The following is a 21,196-nucleotide window of genomic DNA, read 5'->3' as shown; positions in this document are numbered from 1 at the left end:
CTATTCATATTTTTCTATATCCATTTTAGATTGGAGCCATGTATATCCTCCAGTTTTTTTGGCAGTTTTACTACAAGAATGTTTTTATTTTTTTTTAAGTTTTTGAAAATCTGATAACCAAATGACTCAAAAATCAGTTAAAACTGAGAAACTAATGTTATTGCTTGAGTGGATCAAAGTTATTTTGGATTTATTTAACGAAAAAGATGGTTTGTGATAAATGCTAATTTTTGTGATAAATATTTTTCAAGTGATAAAAAAAACTACTGGAATAAGCAAATTTTGTACATAGCAAATTTTAAATAATATAAACATGTGCACATTTATTCACTTAAGAATATATGGTATTACGGTTTAAAACCTGGCAGATGAAAACTATTGATTTCACTGCAATTTTAGCTCCCTGTTCAAATTATTGCCAAATCTCCTCTACATGTGAAGTCCCCAGAGTCTGCCTGCTAAGATGTACATCTGACTGAGCTATGCCTTAGTAACAGGGCTTGACAACATGCAAGGAATCGCCATGCTTCCTTTGCAGCCTTAATGCACTTTGTTGAAAAAATAACCTAACTCAGGACTAATTAAAAAGGAGCTACCAGTTAAGAAACATACTTGAAATGAAATCAAATCTGTAATGTATGTGTTAATGTCTGGAACACAAATATTACAACTGGACTAGATGCTGCCAAGTACTAAAAAGTGGTACTCACCATGGAAATCCTTATATAGAGAATTGGCTTCTTTCTCACCACCGAGAAATGACTCAAGACCAACTACTGTATCCGACAAGTTTCTAATACGTGCAGTAATTGCTTTATTCTGCAAAACATGGAAAAAGGCTAATATTGTATTTTATATATGTAAGCAACATTCATGCAAAATAATTTTATTTATTATCAATAGGCTGGAGTAAAATAGAGGAAAAAATGGAGAAACAAAGTAGAATGCTTCCACAGAGCTGTCACTAAGGGAAGCGATGCATGCAATACCATTTGGAGGGGCCAGGAGTGGTCTTAGCAATGAACAGGAGCTGGTTTTCTGCTGTCGTTAGGTCAAGGCTGCGCTCCTCCTCAGAGCGTCTTCCTCCCTAGACAGCTTCACCCACTGCCTGTTGGGGGCTTGGCAGATATCAGGAATCAAAGGAGAAGCGGGGAATACTCTTCAGGATCAGGCAGAGGTCTCCCTGCTGCCCGTCAGCTGGGATGGGCACCTAGGCCTGCAGCAGCTGAGGTCTCACTATGGAAAAGAAGAAAGCTCGAAGGATCCAGCTAAGAGGGTGCAGGGTCTTGTTGGGCTATCCAGTCTCCTGCGTTATCTCCAGATAAACACTGGATCAAAGACAAAGGCAAAGCAAAGAAGGCAAGCAGGCAACCAACAAAGGTTGTTGACAACAAATAGTCTATGATGTATTCCTCCTGAGGCAATAGCAGCTGTACCAAAATATTGCATTATCATCAATACTACTGATAAATCTCATTACTACAACACTGAATTGTATCATAAATAATTGGAAGATAAATTCCCAGATTACATCTGTCCATTTGTGCAGCAGCAATGGTTCTGAAAATATTCAGAATTTTCTGTCTACTTGAATGTAAATATCAGTCTTGGGAAGCCTTGACAACTTACCCAACTAAATAACATAAAGACTGAGGACAACTTTTAGTTTTTAATAGGAATTAGATTAGAAATGATGTTATACATGAAGATGCTTTACATGTCTTGTTTACTCTGAAAAGTATGATCTAAGTTGAGAATATTTTTATTTATTTACTCTGATTTTAAGATTTTACAAAGTTCCCATTTCATATAGTGGTCCAAAACGTCTTCTCCCTTTCTTTGTATCTTGGTTACTTTTGTATCTTAGCACTTTCCACAGTGCTTGGTACATAGGAGATACTTAATAAATGCTAACTGAGTGACTAGTTAATTGTTTAAAAATGATTACTGAATAAAGGAATATAAACTTAGCAAATTCTATAGTATGTTTCCATATATGAACAAGGACTAAATATGACCAAAGCATTCTTTTGAAATTACTTGTATACTTACATTACATGTAGCTTATAAGATTTCCTATAAGTAGGAAGACACATTTGTCTTTTTTAAAAGTCTAACTAAACTAATTTAAAAGGAACAAGCAAAAATACTAGTACAACTTAGATTTGAAGACATGTATTTGTTTTCTTTAGATTTAGAGGCAGTTTTCCATGGAATGGTGAGAAAAGAATCCAGATTGATTTCTTATTTCCATCCATTTTCCATAGGAGATAATCTTATTCCAGATTAACAGTGTCTTCATATACTAAATACACATCCTTTTCAACATTTCTTTAGCCAAAGACCACTATATCAAACTCATCCAGGTTGGGTTCCAGCCAGTTATTCTTCACCCAAACAAAAATGTCTGCCAGACATTCCAACAGCTGGGAGACAGTTCATAGTGAGTCAACTTGAAAATGATTCATTGTGCTTAGTATTGAACAATGTTGGGGTGGGGGGGGTCAATAATGGAGGGTGAGAACAAGTGGGAGATAAGGAATGACAATCAGCAGGCGCTCATCACTTTTTCAGTCCTCATTTTTGGTATAAGCTCTAGTAGGATGAATTCCACTGTCATGGATTACAGATGAACAATTGTTAATGTTCAACAAATTTCTTAATCAAAATCTAATCTAAAAATCGATCTAAAAATAAATAAACTTAGTTCAGAGTCTGAATATTGGAAATTTTAGGGATGAAAGACACAGTTTAGTTGGACTTTATCTGACATTTAAGTCACTTAAGTCATTACATTCTTCAAAGACTCTAAAAGAGGATATCTCTATTGGTAACTATTAGAAAATCTCTGCATATTTCAAAACCTAAGGTCATTTCCTCCATCTCATTAAGAGGATTCAGACCATTCACCTCCTCTCTATTTAGCTAAAAAGGGTGTTTCTTTCTCTCGCCGTTACATCTTAGTTTTCATTCGTAATTACTTCTAGAATAGTTGGCTGTTGTTAGTTTTTTTTTAAAACTCCAGCATCTGCTGGAATAATATTTGGAAACAGTCAAGAAAGAAATCTAGTAGCCTTTCTGGAGAAGAAAAAAGTGAATTGTAACTGCTCAAGGCTTTGGCAGCATGGAGTGCTCTCTAATCTATGGGTCCCCACTTCCCCAGGAAGTTTGTAGCAGTCATTCATTGTTTCCCTTTTGACTTGCTCAAGCTTACCACCTAGCTATTAACCACAAACTGAATTCTATCGTAGATGCTTGCATGAAGAGAAAGAGCAAGAATAAACCATTAACATTAAAGGACTTATATTTAACAGTGACTTTTACTGCTCTCTGTATACTAATTTGGGAAAACAGTTTGTTTTAAAATTATGCAGGAAGCTGCTTCAAATGGGAGAGTTGTGCAGCTATCAAGAAGATGACTACATGGTACAGAGCCTGGGAAATTATATATGGTTAAGACCTGTTCAGTTTTTGACTGAGTTAACCTTTATTTTCACTATAAGCTCCTGTATTCTTTGGGTAGATCCGGGACCTAAAAGCATATAACTGTATTACAAGTTTTTTTTATTTTTTTTATGCCTCAAGGATCCAATACTTTTATTCATAAAGAGCAAATGCATGCTTTTGTCCACCAACTTAATCTTTTCTTAAACTTCCTCCATTTTAATGGTCTTTAAATAAAAACAGAAATAACAATAATCTTAATAACTTTGCAATTGAAAAGTCATTTTTGATTGAAAAAATAATCCAGTGATACCAGGTTTAAGAAAATTTGGAAAGCATCAAATCTAGCAATGTACTCTATAGAGAATGTGGAACAGACAATGAATGGTCCTAACAATCCCATGTATTTGAAGAGATTCAGCAGGATGTTTTATGCACAGGCCTTGGAGCCCGAAGCTCCATTATGTGTCTACTCAGATTCTGGTTGTCTTGGTCTTATAGCATTAGGCAAAATGCTTTAATACTAATATGGTGAGGGATTCAATGCTATGGCACATACTTGGACACAGGGAATGAAAATAATTATTCATAGTGAATTTGTGAAATTTACACTTTCCAACATGCAATGTCTAGTGACAGGGTATTCAGCCTTGGTTAACAACACATCAGTACATTATTCTGATGGTGGCAGTGTATGCAAGGCATGCTGACATCACCAACATACGTAGCACATACTGCTGCTCATCATCTTTGCCCATCTGGACTTGAAAATCTATCAGAGCTCCAAAATCCCTCTTGCTCCATACAAATCTCCATCCAGCTACTCAGTGAAAGTTGGCAGTTCTGGAAGGCAGCCAAGACATGGCTAGGAGGGAAGCCAGAAGAGGAGAGAGCCAGTGGCCAGCAGTTTTAAGAGGGTTTTTTTGGCAGCCACAAAAGGCATTGTTTTAAATTACATAAAAAACATATTAAAGTTCCCAGATGCCTTGTAATTTTATATGAATCATTTACATAAAAACTTATGATATTGTTGCAAAGGTAGAAGCAGATTAAATTGGACCTCCTGCGGTGGTTCTACTTTTGCCCTTGACTCACATGTTGGTATTTTCTTGTTGGTTTTGTAGAAAGTGGATTATTTTAAAGGCCTCTTAACAAAATCCACTGAGCCAATTTTGGAATAAAGGTGATACATTTTGTATTGCTTTTCCACTTGTACCCCACTAAAAAGTCCAATATGTATTTTTTAAAAAGTGTTCTTGATCATATGGTGAAGATTAATAAACTAAAATCATGTTGCCTCTTCCATTTTCATCATCCACCCAAAATCAAAGTCAAGCAGAAGAGCTCAAACCCTAGATATCTGCCTCACTTTCACTGCTTAAATCATGAACTCCCCAATAGTATAAGACACATTTTATCAAAACAAAATGTACTTCCAAGAAATATTGTAATAGCAGTATCAAAAATTAATTAACCCATACTAACTTAATCATCATGAAGCTTGAAAGGAATTAGCCAATTAGCATAATGCACATATGCGAAGCCTTGGCTAGAACAAACCCCGTGGTTGCTCACTTTGCACTCAGTTTTGAGTGGAGGGAGCAATCAAAATAATACGAAAGACACAGTTCCCAAATTTGAAAGTATCAAGGAACACTGCAACCCTAAAGAGAATCCAAGAAAGAAAGACAACTGAGTAGATGGAAAGTGGGGTTAAATGGATATGGTGGAAAAATGATAAGGGGCTAACCCCTGGCTTTTTGGCCAGAGTCAAGGGTATGTGCTTAAGCTACTACTTCAAGAAGTCTTGAATCTATTGACTTATTATATAAAATTGCATGCAATTATAATTCATAAAAACAGTGGGACTGGTATAGCCAATAGCTCAAATACGTAAGGTCTTTTTCTGGAAAAATGAAGCACACGTATTATTAAAATACTCAGAAATCATCATTTGTCTTAAAATGCCTAGATCAAAGGATTAAAATACACCGAGGGATATTTCATCAGATGTTATGATTTATTTCTATTTAAAAGTGATTTATTTACTTTTAACATATTTTCATTTTTGGTTCTTTAAATATATGATTGATTTTTTTATGCTGGCTTTTCAATTTTCTTCATAATTTCTTCCCAGAGTTCATAACTACTATGAATTCGTTTTTTATTCTATCAAATAGCTCTTTACAAGAAAGAGGTGAGGATGGATTTGCTCACAATTCCAAAGTTATTACAGGTATATATATACATAAATATTTACAAGTGCTAATTGCAAAGAGTACAAACCATACTTATTTTTATTTTCAAGATTGAATATAAATATCACTTATGAAACTAGCAACAAGCAATTATATTAAAATGGTGGCAGTATTTGATTAAGAAAAAAATTCCCAGATTCAACATTTTAATCATAGATATAAAATTAGAAAGGTTCTTATAACAAATTATACTAAAATATTTTTTAGTTTTGAAGTAGAAGATCACATCACCTCTGAAACTGGTAATGAGCAATTTACATTAAATGGTGACAATGTATTATGAAGAAAGTAAATGCTCCCAGATTCAACATTTTGATCATAGGACCACAGAGCTAAAGCTAGAAAAGGGGCCTAACAGGTTAAATAGTTTCTAAATCAAAGAATACTAATTTAAGAGCAACAGGGAATTTTCTTCTTTAATTCAAAAGTCAACTTTGGATTTTCTTGGTCCTCTCTCCATATCTGAAGAAATTAAAAAACTAGCCCAAGAAAATTTGGTTTTCTTCCTAAAGTTCCTCAGAAGTTCCAGGATCTTTACTTGGACTCTAGATGAAGGATGAATTGAAAGGATGATTTTGAATTCCTTTTGAACAATTCTGCTAAATTAAGGATAGTAGAATCCTTATTTCATGCACACGTTGCACAAGTGACAAAATTTATTAATGTGACACTGATTCATTCATTTTGCATGTATTACTCAATAACTTGAGATTGTAAACCATGATATATGGATTTTTTTATTACTTTTTACAAAGTCATTTCAAGTATATTGTAGTTTAAATCATTTAGAACAACCTCTAATTTTGATGGAGTCATTTGACAATGCACTAAACATACACATGACATTCTTATTCGTCAGTTGGAGAAGCTGCTAGGTGTAATGGATAGAAGCACTGGAGCAATGAACTCTGGAGTTGAGAAGACCTGGGTTTGGATACTGCTCGTGAGACTGGTCAGCTAGATGACCGTAAAACAAGTCACTTAACCTCAGTAAACCTTAGTAACTTCTTAGGTCCCTTTTAGCTCTAAAGCTATGACCCTATGATCCTTGGTAAGTTTTTAATTTAAATATCACTAGTAGCTGAAGTGAAAATCTTATAGGTTCTGGGAATGCTCTTGACAATGTCAAAGTATGAACCATTTCAAGAAACTATGATGATCTTTACTACCTAATTTATGATGATTACTCAAAATGCCCAGAGCTTTATCCCTGTAAACTTATATTGTAACCAATCCATGGATACAGAAGTGAGGAGACAATCAGAACTGCAATAGTTCATTTTAGATGCATATTCCCACACTCAACAAAGCAACTGGATGCCACTCGGGAAAATCTAATTTTTTTTTTTTTTTGGTGGGGAGAACACAAATGACATTTAAGGAGGGTTTTTCTAATTTTTAATTTTCTAATTTCTAATTCTATAGGGTGTAGCAAATCAGAATTTGTTGTCTACCATTTTCTTCTTGAAACCCTCTAAAAACACAGTTCCAATCCAGCCTGGCTAAACAATTGCTGATCTCCAGATAGCCCAAGGAGCATTCAGCTCATGATGTTTGTGCTGCAGGTTAAAGATACTAAAGTTTAAAATCAGCTTATGATCAACCCATATTGAGTATAAAATTATAGCCTGTCATTAGGAGTAGGCTGACAAAGCCAGGTCCAGATGGGAGACTGGCTGGGAAAAATGCTGAGGCAGGTGGGAAAGTGATGGGAACCTGATGGAAGACAGGACTGCTCCCTCTGCTGGCAAGGCCCTCACCTGCTTTAATTTTTAACTAATGACTTGCTTTTCTTTAATTATTTAGAACATAACCCAATAAATAATGTAGAGTATTCCATTCTCAGGCTGCTACTATGTGTTTGTACATTTCTGAACTACCTGTGCCCTATATTTTATCAGAATAATTTGTCAGAGCTATAGGCTCCAATGCTTCACCAGGGGTCCAATTATTTATCTTGTAATTTAATTGCATAATAAACATGTGCAAATCTAATTCTACTTTTAAAATACTAAACCCTTTAAAAATTAAAGCCATCTCTGAATTACTTCATCAATATATATTTTCATGTAGAAAACTCCTGTAGAAGTATGTGCTTTACAGTATCTTGCTCAGGCTTAACAGAATGTACCATAATGAAATAATATAGAAATGAACCAAATAAATCAACTATACAGGATACAAGAAAACAGCATGTCAGAGCAAAACAGAAGAGATGTACAGCGCCAAACCTATCTAATGACCTAATGATGTGAGTTTGCAGACATTATGTACTAATGTGTAGGGAATTTGGAGCTGATGTTTATACAAAAACTTGCTAAATTTTACAGCAAAAAATTATTCGTTATTTGATTTGTGATGTAAGTTAATAGCTGCAGCAAAAACATTTAGTAAAAATCTGTTCCTAGATTTTGGCCTATCACCAGAAGCTCCCAGAACAGGAGGGATCAGCTTTTTCCCCCACTGTTCTCCTCTGAATCCTGGCTGAAAAGACACTCCAGCTCCCAGCCTTCCAGAAGGCTCCATCCCAGGAATCCTCGCCTGCCATTTGGTTTGCTGATTTTAATCTCACAGGACTTTCTTACAGTGGCTCCACTATGCTGAACTGGCACTTGCTTCTAGAAGTGAGTTATTATTAAACTTGTAGGTCAATTGTGGCACTAACAACTCTTTGGAAGCTTTCAGCCACAGTGTACAATTTGCTGGTCTAATTAAATATTAATTCCAAGTGTTACATTTTGTGGCTAAGAGCTTTTATTTTCCATTATCAGTCTGGAAGAGAAAGAGGTTACAAGGCTAATTTAATCTGTCTTCCCCATCTCCCCCCAGCATTAAAGCTTAACTACATAGGGCATAAAAACATCATTAAAAATGCAACAACTCTTTATATAACAATAATAATGTAATTAATAGAGAAGACCTAAAGCATAAAGGAAGAACAGAAGATCTGATATAATAACCTGAATAGCATCGATAATACCAGCAATTACAAAAGTTGTAGCAACAATGTTTTGCACAATCAAGTTTCAGGGATAATCTTAGTTTGAAGGAAAACATCTTTTCAAAGATTTAAATATAAACGTGCAACTCCATCTATCGATAGGGAAAACTTTAAACCTAGATTTTTCCAAAGAAATGATCCCACTTAAAATGGAAAAGAGTGGCTGCAATTCTATAAAGTTTGCAAAATAAAGCAACATTTAAAAGGAATAGTAGTTTTTACTGTATAGAAAAAAAAATAAGATTAAGATTAAGTCAGAAATGTATAAATCTACGGTAAATTGACATATGTCCTTCCATATCTATATTCTGCCTCTCCATAGCTATAGAAATTGGTTATTTAACCCTGTTTGAATAAAGTGAATGAATACACAGGTCCCTCCTCCCTTTTGCTTCCAGAACAGTGGTGTCCACCATGCCTGGACACTGGGCATTATAAAGACTATGTATGTGGTCTAGCAGCCAAAGATTCCATATGCCCAAACAGATGACTCTATTTCCATACTGTGATGGGATATTTTACTATTTGGACTATTTACATTTGAAAACTTTGGGCTTAAATGCTACTTCAGCTAAAGATAACCACCACGTTAAAGCTACATTAAGAGAAACAAAAGAAGAGACTAAAAATATTTATTTTGATTCATATAGTCTGATAAAATGTTCCCTGATTGGACAAAGAAAAGTGTCTAAGTTATAGTGGTTATTTCTTGTTTCTGTTTTTATGTGTTTGAATTTATATTATAAATTATTTAGATGTAATATTTAAGGCAACTTAAAAATAACTTGCTGTGAGTCCCATAATACAATGTCATTTTTATTCTTGTGTTTTTATATTTAGAGTATCTATTTGAGGTTATCTTTCTATAAAGTTCCAAATAAATGTGACCAAGAATATAAATTGAATTATTATATGAACTTATGAAATTAATAGGCATTTAAACTCATGCATAATTAACACTAAATAAAATAAATGAACAATTTTATTTTGAAAACAAAGAAGAATCAGGTTAAACAGAAAGATTTAAGGGCTCACAGAACTACTAGGATCCAATTAAAAGTAATTTGTAGATAATTCAAACACTTATCAGAGTTCCATAGAAATCTGAAACATTCACAAACCATTTAAAAAGAAAGATGAAACCAGATAAGAACACAAAAAAAAGAAGGGCTACATTTAATGAAATAAAGTTCAACTCCTTAAATAATGTTTTCTTTATGCTATTTCGAACATTCACTATTTACATGTATTTTTAGTGGTTGACAATACCTACAGGATTGGTTAGAAATCAATGGAATTTATAATCTTGAATACCAGCATGATTTTTTTTTTGCAAGCATTTATTAGTAAATAGCAAGAGATGAAATCTGTAGATTTCATCATTAAATTTTCTACTTAAAGTACACAGGGGAAAAGAACATTTAAAATATCTAGTGATATGACATTGTTACATTTCCCACAATAATACTCACATCTTCAACTAAATCAAAACTGTAAGTGAACATTTTATAGTTGTAAACTCACAAAACTATGTTAGTTCTTCACTGTGCAATTACTCTTCCTTTTTTAAAGAATGAAAGATTTCACACAGAGAAAGATTCACAAGCTCATAGGAGTCCAAATCTCACAATTCCACATTAGTGGTAGATTCTAAAGCTGTCTATTGCTTGGCTTAAGTTTAGCTCCTAAGAAATGAATGTAAACTGTTTGCATTTTTATTTTTTTTTCCTGCGTTATTTCTACCTTCTGAATCCAATGCTCCCTGTGCAACAAGAGAACTGTTCGGTTCTGCACACATATATTGTATCTAGGATATACTGTGACATATTTAACATATATAGGACTGTTTGCCATCTAGGGGAGGGGGTAGAGGGAGAGAGGGGAAAAATCGGAACAGAAATGAGTTCAAGGGCGGGGATAATGTTGTAAAAAAATTACTCTGGCATGGGTTCTGTCAAGAAAAAGTTATTATCAAAAAACAAAACAAAACAAAAACTTTAGCTCCTAAAATACTCAGTATGAACATAGAGGTCAGTGGATATGAAAAGGCTTGTTTTCTAAATATCCCTACATTGAAGAGTACTGTAACACATTTACTTCTTCCATGGATCCAAAGCTCTGGAGTAGGAACATTATGTGTTGATTTCCCACTCCATCAATTTAAATATGGATTATAACACATTAACAAAACTTCATTTGACCTTGAAGGGGTACTACAACAATCTATTTCTTATTGACTTTACCTTAGCCAATTAACTTCCTTTAGAATAAGCTAACTGATACTGTTAGGTAACAGTGCTCTCCACTGAAGCAGATGCATGACTTAAGAAAGATGATAAAATCAACATAGGCTGAACTGATGCAAAGCATGGTTATTTTGTGGTAACAACTTGTGTGTGACTTTCACTGAAGCAGGATCAGATTAAAATCCTTGACTGCTATGGAACTTTTAAAATTTTAAACTAATCCTAATTTTAAGTCAACAAAGCTAACATACAAAAATGTTGAGGATTTTTAGAATTTTGTTAGTAGATGGTATTATTTAGTCTAAGGGATAGCAAGTAAGTTTTCATTATTACACTATTAAAATTCAAACTTATTAAGTTTGCATTTAAAATCATAATCATTTAAAACCACATAAAGGTCTGAATAATCCACAATAATAAAAAAGTAATTTTTGAAAGAAAAAAGAAAAAGAAAAAAGTAAAAAAATTAACCTTTCATTAGTTAGTTCAATTGTGATTTTGTAGCTATGGCCTCAGTACTTTCAGTTAATTTAAAACATCAATCAAATAAAACTTGTCACATATATTGTGCGAATAAAATGTATGAATTAGGCAAATTTAATTTTTATTCCTTTTTTTTTTTTTTTTACATTTGCTAATTAAATTGTATACTCCTGGCAAGAAAGCAGTGTATTTTACATTTCCTAAAAAGATGAATGAAAATTATTGGGTCACTGCATTTTTTTTCTTAAGCAAAACATTCATTACTGGAAATTCCTTAAAAGTTGAGAAAATCCCTTAAAATAACTTAGACTTAAGTGACTAATGTTCCTCCTAAAGGATGCTGGAATAGAAAAGAAAAGAAAACAGGTGGAAAATTTCTGCTTTAATTTAGAAATGGAAAACACATATGTCAGTTAATTGTAAAACAGATTCCTCACTACATAGCCTTATTTTATTTTTTTCAAGGCTTGCCAAGTGTGAAAGTTAAACAGCATACTGATTATTTGTCTCAAAGTTATCATCTTGCAAAAAAAAAAAATCTCATTAAAAAGTCAGGGCCACTGCAAGAATAGTCTGTTTGCTCTTGCAGGATAGAAAAAGACTTGGGAAATTGTGGCTGAGAAATACAATCATAACTTTTCTTTCAACATGTAAATTATTAACATTTCACATAAATTCTCAAAAGTGCAAATAAACTAGCATTCTCACTAAATTATGGATAAAATCAATGTATAGATATATAAAGAGAATATTTTTCTCAGAAATATCATTTCCTTAAAAAAGAAAAAAAAAAACAAACATTAGCAGCAGCAGCAGCACCAGCACCAACAAAAAAGCTACCCACTGCATCCCTGTATAACAGAGTTGTGAAAGGTTGAGTTGTGAGAATGTGAGCAGCTGCTGTGATTATAACTAAAGGTCTGTCTACTGCTCAAGTCTGAGAGACCACATGTTCGGCTGTCCTCTCATCTTGCCATCCTCACCAATTAACTATCAACATGGAGGGCCGTACACATGCTCTCAGGGGCTCTTTAACAGGCTTCTTGGCGAGTGGAACAACTACACAGCAGGACTCTGGGAACGGAGTAATACAGGAGATAGGGAGCCTTCAGTAGTTTTGCTCTTCTTAATGACAGTTTACTCCTTAGTTCAGTGTTTAACGAAGGTTGTATTAAGTTTAATCATTTCCACACAGGTTTTTTTTTAACACAACATGTTTAAGCAGATGGCTAAAAAACTGTAGGGAGAAAATAAGTAATGTTTATTTGTCATCAGACTTTTTTTATCAGGAGCAAAGTTTTTTGGTTTATTTTTTGGAGTGAAGACATTTTAAGACATTAATTACATGAATTTTCAATTCATTTTTCCCCCTTAATGAGACTTGGAAGAGTTTCTATATATTTATTTCAAAATATGTTTGTTTTGTTTTTCTTCTATATCATCTGGCAAATAAGTAACATCTAATCTAAACAAACAAAAAAAAGTCCAGGCTTGAGGTACATGCAGATTATTCCAGATTAAGATTTTTAAATCATTCTTGTTTGCTCTACTTGTCTTACTCTATTGTAACAATGGGTTAACAGTGAACCTATGCCATTATTTTCCCCATCTTAACTTTTTCTCCTCTTTACAATTTCCTTAACTATGTGTTACTTGCCTACAATGAAATTAAACATGGGAAGAATGCCAAAAATACAATAAAGGGTAACTAATCATTACTGTACAAGCCTGACAGAACATTAACAACTAAAGTAAGAATGCTGATTGGCTGCTATACAAATAGAAGAAATATGAATGTTCTGTGCACTTTTAACACAGGAATCCTTTATATCATAGATAAAGGCTTCACAGTGACATTACTATCACATTGTAAATTATGGAATACTTTTTTCAAGCATCCTAAATTTAAGTCTCTTGTCTTGCATTTAACCACTACTTCGATAATCACTCCTAACTATCTGGAGAACTCTCTCCCAAGACTTCTGTTCTTCAGGTATTCATTCCCAAGTCTTCCCCTGTCTCCTTCAAGTTGCTGCTGCTGCTGCTCCAGGTAGGCTGCCTTGGTCAGTGACTGTACCGTGGCCCTGCAACATCAGCTACTCTAACACACTGAAGGCCTGGCCTTCTCTCCCGCTATGAATTGGTCATGCTAGAGTAGAAACAAGATAGGAAGTGTGTGAACAATTCTCTTGATAACACCATGATGCTGTCAGGATTTACTTGGCCTCCTGACTGTGTCTCTGGCACTGGCCTCCTGGATTCCCTCACACCAAAGAGACAGACTAACTTTGCCAATGTCCTTCTTTAAAAAAGAAGGTTTTAATCTTTCAGGTTGTTCAGGTTTCCATGGCTCTTCTTCTGCATTCTGATACTTTTTTTGGTGACCTTATACTTTGAACTCTGCTACAGATAATTCTTTTTTGTTGTTTTGACCCAGTCCTGGTATCTGGCTTTTAAGTATTGATCTTCAGATTCCAATTTGTAAATGTGGCATGTCCTGGTTCTCTATAGTTATTTGTACCCACCTTTCTGAATGCCCATTCCTTAATCTGGAGCTGGAAGATTAGAGACCAAGCTGGTCTAACCCCCTCATTTTACAGATGAGGAAAATAACATTTCCCAGAGGTGAAATGACTTGCCTGATATCACAGAGGAAGAGCTCGGAGAGCCAGGCTCTGAACCTGCCTACTTGTAAATCTGATGTTTTTTACACTCCATCATGCTGTTTGAACTTCTGCTTTGAGTTATGACACTAGATGTTGATCTGTCTTAATCTTTAAAGGAAACTCTACCTCTGGCTTCAGCTAATGCCTAAATCTTTAAACAAAATATTATATTGTCATGTAACTATTTAAAGATGATCATGTTGGATCTGAGGTCCTATGAAGTCATTTATTAGAAAAGAATTTTTTTTAACTTTGTCTGATGCAACGGGAAAAAACTGATATATTCCAATAAGAGAGCAAATTTGCATAGGGAATACAATTTTTCAATTTATTAAAACAACACCTTTATTAAACTTTAATCTTTATCCACAATACACCACTTTATATTCTTGCCCAAATCACTGGTCCTTCAAATTTTCCTCCTAAGATGGCCTCAACTTCTTCATCTGTAAAATGGTGTGAGGTTAAACTGGAATGATCTCTAAGGAACTTTCAAGCTCTAAATCTACAATCCTATGATTTCAAATTGTTTTAAACAAATATCTTTTGCTTCAGTTCTTCCCACCAAAGAGGGCTACCTAGTCAATTTCCATTATATGCATATTATTGTTTTCTTTTGTCATCTAATATTGACCAACTTACTATCAGATCAATCAGTCATTAGTTCTTTGAGGGCTGTGGGGCTATCAGATATATTCATTAATACACTATACCCTTCCATGGTCATTAAACAGCTAAAAAAATTCTTGTGGAGAGGCCAGACAACAAACTACTGTGTTTAAACATTAACATAGAGAATTTTTAAAAATGAATAATTAGCTGTTATCAAGGTGAATTAAAAATAAAAATTTTCTTTTTATCTAACTCACTTGCTTTGTTAGCTAATTTATAACTGAATAGGTAACAGTTTAAACATTTTTTCCTTTAGAACTCAAGTTATTGGGCTATTAAAATATTAAACTAAACAACCATATTTCAGAAATATAAAATATTTTTCCATTTGCAAAATTAAAAAAAAATTAGGGGAGTAGGAAGAGAAATGTAAGAAAAATGAGAACACCATTAAATATCAGGTAAACAAAATGGATGAAATCCTATATTTTCAATGTAGATCTCCAAAACGGTGGCACAAACATTTCATTAAGATGTATTAATGTTCATAGTCTGCACTTTGCGCTAGAAAAAACCTTAGAGGTGAGTTCCTAGTCAAATCCCTTGATTTTATAGATAATGAAAATGAGTTTAAAAGAACTGAAATGATTGTTGAGGGTCACACACTGTTAAAGCCTGGATTCCTGAGCCTGAATGCAATGATCATTCGAAGCAACACATGTAGTAGTGCCTAAACTTTTGATTTAGCCATGGAATTAGGAACAAAGTCAATTGCTTTCTTTTGCTAAAAGCAATGTGATTTCTTTGATTTTGGAGAACTTTTCTTAGGCTGGTTTAGAAAGCAGATGAAATAATGATGGCTTTTTGTTCTATACCAAAACAATCAAAAAGAAAATACATGTACAACCAGGAGGATTGTAGCAAGAAGAACACAGGATTTGGAATCAGAAGACCTGGTCCTGGCTCTGCCCTTCTCTGGACCTTAGTTTCCTTCTCCAGAAAAAGAGGGAACTGTTATAGACAACCACACATCTCTACCAATTCTAGATCTTATTTCACTGTTCTTACTAAGGAAACCAGAAGGACTGACTACTGTGGGCTCCTAGAACAAACCAATGGCCATATTATAGTTCCAAAATATATTATGTCTTTTGTGTTTCTAATTATCAATGTTCTATTTGGAAGTCACAGAAATATGAATATTTATGAAAGACATCACCAGTTGAATGAGTTTCTATTGCAACAAAAAACGAGCCCTTAGAAAGAGTAAATTGAAGGGCAAGATGACAGTTGCTTTCCTACTATAACAATAAGGACATATCTAAATGAAGGAATATTATTAGCATCCTTCCTTTCAAATATTACAAATGTAAGAAAGTTTAACATTGGTCTGAATATAAGCTACGTCTTCCTCCCATTTTTGACACACGTAAAATTAAGTATTGCATTTGTTTTTCAAGTGTGAATCTATATGTACTTAAAAAAAACTTTCAAGGAAATATCATTTTATGATTCAACCTTATATGGAAGATGATAAAAGGGAGCACTTTTTTGACCAATTTAATATGTCATTATGTTCCATAGACAATAGGGTCATATTGTTAATTTGGAAGAATTCTTAAGGTAATTGAGAATGAAAAATTCCAAAAGCAAGATAATTTTGAAAACTAAGTAGCCCTTGAAGTAGCTCAAGAAAAACTCTATGTTGCAATTGCCATTCAAAAGTCTAGTCATTTCTGATTGAGTGCCATGATTAGGAGATCCCCAAAAGGAATATGCAGTCATTATTTTACCACTAAAGATGAAGAGACAATAAGTGGAAAGAAAATGACAATAATATCAAATACCAACTAAACTTAAGAGGCAAAATCTCACATGCAAAAACCCAGTGAAATAAACAAATGAACCAAAAAAACCTAATAAGTGATCTCTTGGTCTTGCTAAATTTCCAAACTTGTGGTGTTTAAGAATAACTTGGCCAGCTATGTTCAACTATCTTGTAGTTTTAATGTTTATAATACAATAACTCAGATAATTTCTGCTGCACCACCAAGCAATTCTTGCTACTGTTAAAAGCTTCCATAATTAATATGAAAGGGAATATTAATTATTCTGTGATAACTGTTTTCTAAAGGAGTTTTCTCTCATGCTTCCTGGTTTCCTTCAAGACCCAGCTAACATTTCACCTACAAGAAGCCTTTTTCAGTCCTCAATTTAAGTTTCTTCCCTTAGCAACTACCCCAGTTTGTTCTGGATTCATCTTATTTATACATAATTGTTTATACATTGTCTCCTCCATTATACTGTGAGCTCTTTTACTTTTCTTTTTTCTTTGCTTTTTATTTTTGCAAGGCAACTGGAGTTAAGTGACTTGCTGAGAGTCACATAGCTAGTAAGTGTTAAGTATCTGTGATTATATTTGAACTCAGGTCCTCCTGAATCTAGGGATGGTGCTTTTTTCCACTATGATATCTAGCTGCCCCCGTCTTTACTTTTCTTTGTATATCTGTTATTTAGTACATAGTAGGAGTTAAATAATACTTAGTTGACTGATAAAAGCAAGGATATCAACAATAACAATTTTAGTCTAGGATGATGGCCTCTAAACTTCTTAAGTATCAGGAAAACCTTTTATTTCAAGAGATTATATGAACTCTTACTCTCTGAACAAATAGAAGACAAAAAGTTATTGTGTAATTTAGGAATGCTCTTAAATGAATTTATATTTTATTAATCATGATAACACTTATATGGTCTGGACCTAGAGAAGCATGGTGACCATGGAGTCAGCCTTTGAATCAAGAAAACCTGTGTGTCCCAGGAAATTCTCTAAGAGAATAAGCTGAAGAGCAGTTAACAGTTCAAACTGGGAGAGGGACTTTGTCCTGGTTAGCATTCAAATGCTTCAGTTCTTGAAGTAAAGGACTCTCTGGATTCCAGTCCCGCATCACCCACTGTCTGGTGGACATTTTGATTTGGTGTCTAATATTCTAAACAATTCTAAAGGAGAATTCCTCATCTTTTCCCAAAACTTCTCTCTCCTCTGATCTTCCTTAGTATTGCAGAGGTCGTCATCTTTGCAGTCAACTAAGTCTGCAGCACTGACAGTATTCCTTGGCTCTTTTCTCTGGCTCACCCCAAATACCCAATCAGTTTCAAAATCAAGATATCTCATATATTCCTCTTATCTCCACTAAGAAAGCAAAAATGCAAGCACAAGCCCTCTATTAGACTACTGCAGTAAATGTGACTCAAGTGTCTTCCACTCCAAATCCAAGTTGTACACAGCTGCCAAAGGATTTTAGTTGAGGGCTAAGCCCACGATCCCCCATCTCTAGCCTCCTGGCTCTGACCACAAATTCTAATGGTTCTTACTTTTGGCATCAAATGGAATCTGTTTGTTATTCAGAGGATGGGCCCATCTTACTCTTTCAATCTCCTTTCCCTATGACTGCCCTCCCTGCACTGTGCATTCAACTGGCTGGTCTACTCGCTGTGGCCAAAACAAGATTCACGAGGCCTTCTCTGGGCTCCAGGGCCAGTGTGTCCGAAGGAGTGTGAGGACGCGAGTCTTCTTGGCTCCAAGGCCAGTTTTCTAACGCCTGAGCCGTGCTGCATCTCATTAAGTAAGGCGTACAGACTGAGAACAGCTGGTAATGACATTCAAAGCCGTTATGGGCCCAATGAGCCCCGATGAAAACCCAGCCCACCACTGCTCCATTGGTTATTTTAGTTACACTGAGAGACAACAGGAAAGAAAAATTGGAGGTGACACCTTCTGTGAAGGAAGATGACATGTTTAGTCTGCTGACATGGTCTACTTAAGCATGTGTAGTTAGTCATCTCCTACAGTCTACATCAAAGGCTTACTAATGCTTTGTGGGGCAAGCTCTTCCCCTGGGTTCTTAGAGGCTTTGCCAGCACATTGACCCCACTAAACAGGAAAGGCTTTGGGAGGTGCCTCAGCAATGAAGGGCTGTCCTATTGAGCCTGGAGATGCTTGTCACCTATGAGTTAGCTGGTGGGAAGCGGGAGGTGGGGAGGCTGAGGGATGGTGGGTGGAGAACCCACTCATCCACTTAATGAAGTACAATGGTGATAATTTAATAAAAGTGGTCAGGGCAGGAGCCTGCTTTTTATTCATGAAGAAAATCAACAATGAAAAAATAACCAGGGTGACAGTCACAAACAGAAATAACCTCATGCCAAGGAAAGCACTATCCACCAGGCCATGGGAAGCCATTCTATGGGATGAAGCACAGACAAAGGTAGAAGTATTTATTTTAGAATTGGGTGACTAAGGAAGGTTTGGTTCTGAGAACTGTTGTACCAGTCATTTTTTATCTTTTCCTGGAATTTGTTTGATTTCTTTGATGTCCTAACATTACTGCAGAGGAATACCAAGAGAGTTGGATGCTAGAGACAATGGGGAGGCAGATGGGGTGAGATGGCTATAGAGCTTCCTACAACTCCTGTACACCAGGGCCTGTTCATAGAAATCAACCAGATCATAATATGCGATTAACTGGAAGAACATGATTAACCAAGGAGTAAATCTTGTGAGATGCAGAAGACAAGCATTTTTCAGTGATGACAAATGAGAAATTAGAAAGACTGATAAGATTAATTCAGTGACTTAATTTCTTTCTAGAGGAGGATTAATCTTAATGGCAGTGCTTCTTAAACTTTTTCCATTTGTGACCCCCTTTGGTTTGAGAAATCTTTATGTGACCTGGGGTGTTCAGGTATGTATAATAAGCAGGCAAACCAAACATATACTGATAATAAATCGTAATTTCATGATCCTGACATTTATAAGCCATTTTGGAGTCATGAACCACAATTTAAGAAACTGGTCTGTATGGTATGTTTTTGGTGTTGCTAAGTCCTTTTTTCTCCCCAGTTTGACTTAATTATTATTTCTCTTAAGATGCATAAATTACCCAAATTTTTGGGATTGTATAAAGTATGCCCAAAGAACACAATGACCTGCTATTATTTTACTTAGTAAATGATACAAATCTCAAAAGGATTGATTTGTTTTGCCATGTGTTTTATTATTCTATTATCTAAGTTGCAAAATTTGGACACTTTCCCCACTATTTTCCCAGTAAATTTAACCACTTCCCCAACACTTTCAAACCAGCAAAAAATTCTTAGGTGATTATAATACGAAAATATAGCTTTAAGCATCTAAAGTTCTTTTATTTTTAAATATTGTTAAAATGGAATTTTGGAACATTACTTATTGATGAAGAAGAAATGAAACATCACTAAGAGGTATTTACTGCATTTAAATAATCCAAAATCTGCTATTGCATACAAGAAAAATAAGCACTTCAACAATCATCAATCAATAATCAACCAATAAACAGTTTTAAGTACCAAGCATTGTGCTAAGCACTGAATGGATGGAGATAAACTTAATTTACAAGAGATTTGCTACCACAGAAACCTAAAAATGTCAGAAATATGATCTCTGAAACAATGTAAAAATAATGTACAACAATAATTTGACTAAATACCTATTACTGTTTTCTTTTTTTTAGCTTAAAAAATATAACTAATTAAAAACAATTTTGCTGTCCTTACCTGAATTAAATGTGATGGCACTGTGATGATACAGGTTGACAGAGACATTCTGAGAAGACCACGGAGAACATATAGGAATTTTGTAAGACTATGCAGATGTTCAGGGGTGTCAGCACAGCAGATGTCATCTCCCCACAAAGGTGAGCCAAGACTCTGAATCCCAATTCTTAAAATGTTTTTTTGTTTTTTCTAGAAGACAAAGGAAGAAAATATTTTATTAATTTTTTTTGTCGACTGTTAGGAGCATATCTATTTTACGGGTCAGAAAATACCATTTTATTTACATAAAGACTTGAAATTAAAAACTAAAAAAGAGATATAATATAAAAATTAATTGATCAAAGTATTGAAATAAATTCTTTTGCTTCAGGCATTTATAAAAGTCAGGCAGATAAGTAGTGCAATGGATATTATGCCAAGGTTAAAGAAGACTCATCTGAGTTCAAATCTGGCTTTGGACAGATCCTGGGCAAGGATCCTGGGCAAGTCTTAACCTTGTCTGACTTAGTTTCCTCATCTGTAAAGAAAGAGTTGAAGAAGGAAATGACAAATTGTTCTAGTATCTTTGTCAAGAAAACCCCAAATGGAGTCATGAAGAGTTGGACATGACTGAAATCACTAAACAACATTTATTATAGCTAATATTTACTATTAAAAGTTGTAAGAGAGAATAAAATTAAGTTTTGAAAGTTGTTTCAAAAATATGAGTGGAATAAAAGGCAAGAAATCATGTTAGTCTGTCAATTCATATAAAACAATGAAGAAAAAGTTCAAATGAGAATTTTCAAAATGAATTCCTTTGAAGTTTTTACATTAAAATGTGAAACTTCTTGGCTAAATCTGTGCTATTTAACTAAATTTTTTTGTTTGTTTTTAAAAAAAATTTTTAATAAT

The 21,196-nt window shown here is 34.4% G+C and overlaps 1 protein-coding gene across 4 annotated transcripts in view; it reads right to left on the bottom strand.

The window, feature by feature from the left end:
- ELP4 (elongator acetyltransferase complex subunit 4) overlaps positions 1–21,196 on the bottom strand; it is a 232,574-nt gene that overhangs the window by 129,843 nt on the left and 81,535 nt on the right. For all 4 annotated transcript variants that reach the window (XM_031942487.1, XM_031942488.1, XM_031942489.1 and 1 more), the window contains exons 7-8: positions 20,303–20,491; positions 711–819 (exon numbers count right to left, since the gene is read on the bottom strand). In XM_031942487.1, coding sequence (XP_031798347.1) covers positions 711–819; positions 20,303–20,491 — 298 coding nt within the window. The remainder of the gene's footprint in view (positions 1–710; positions 820–20,302; positions 20,492–21,196) is intronic.

Source organism: Sarcophilus harrisii, chromosome 6, assembly GCF_902635505.1.
Source record: "Sarcophilus harrisii chromosome 6, mSarHar1.11, whole genome shotgun sequence".
Classification (NCBI taxonomy): domain Eukaryota; kingdom Metazoa; phylum Chordata; class Mammalia; order Dasyuromorphia; family Dasyuridae; genus Sarcophilus; species Sarcophilus harrisii.
The sequence above is the reverse complement of the archived record's forward strand: the minus strand, read 5'-3'. Positions and strand labels throughout refer to the sequence as shown.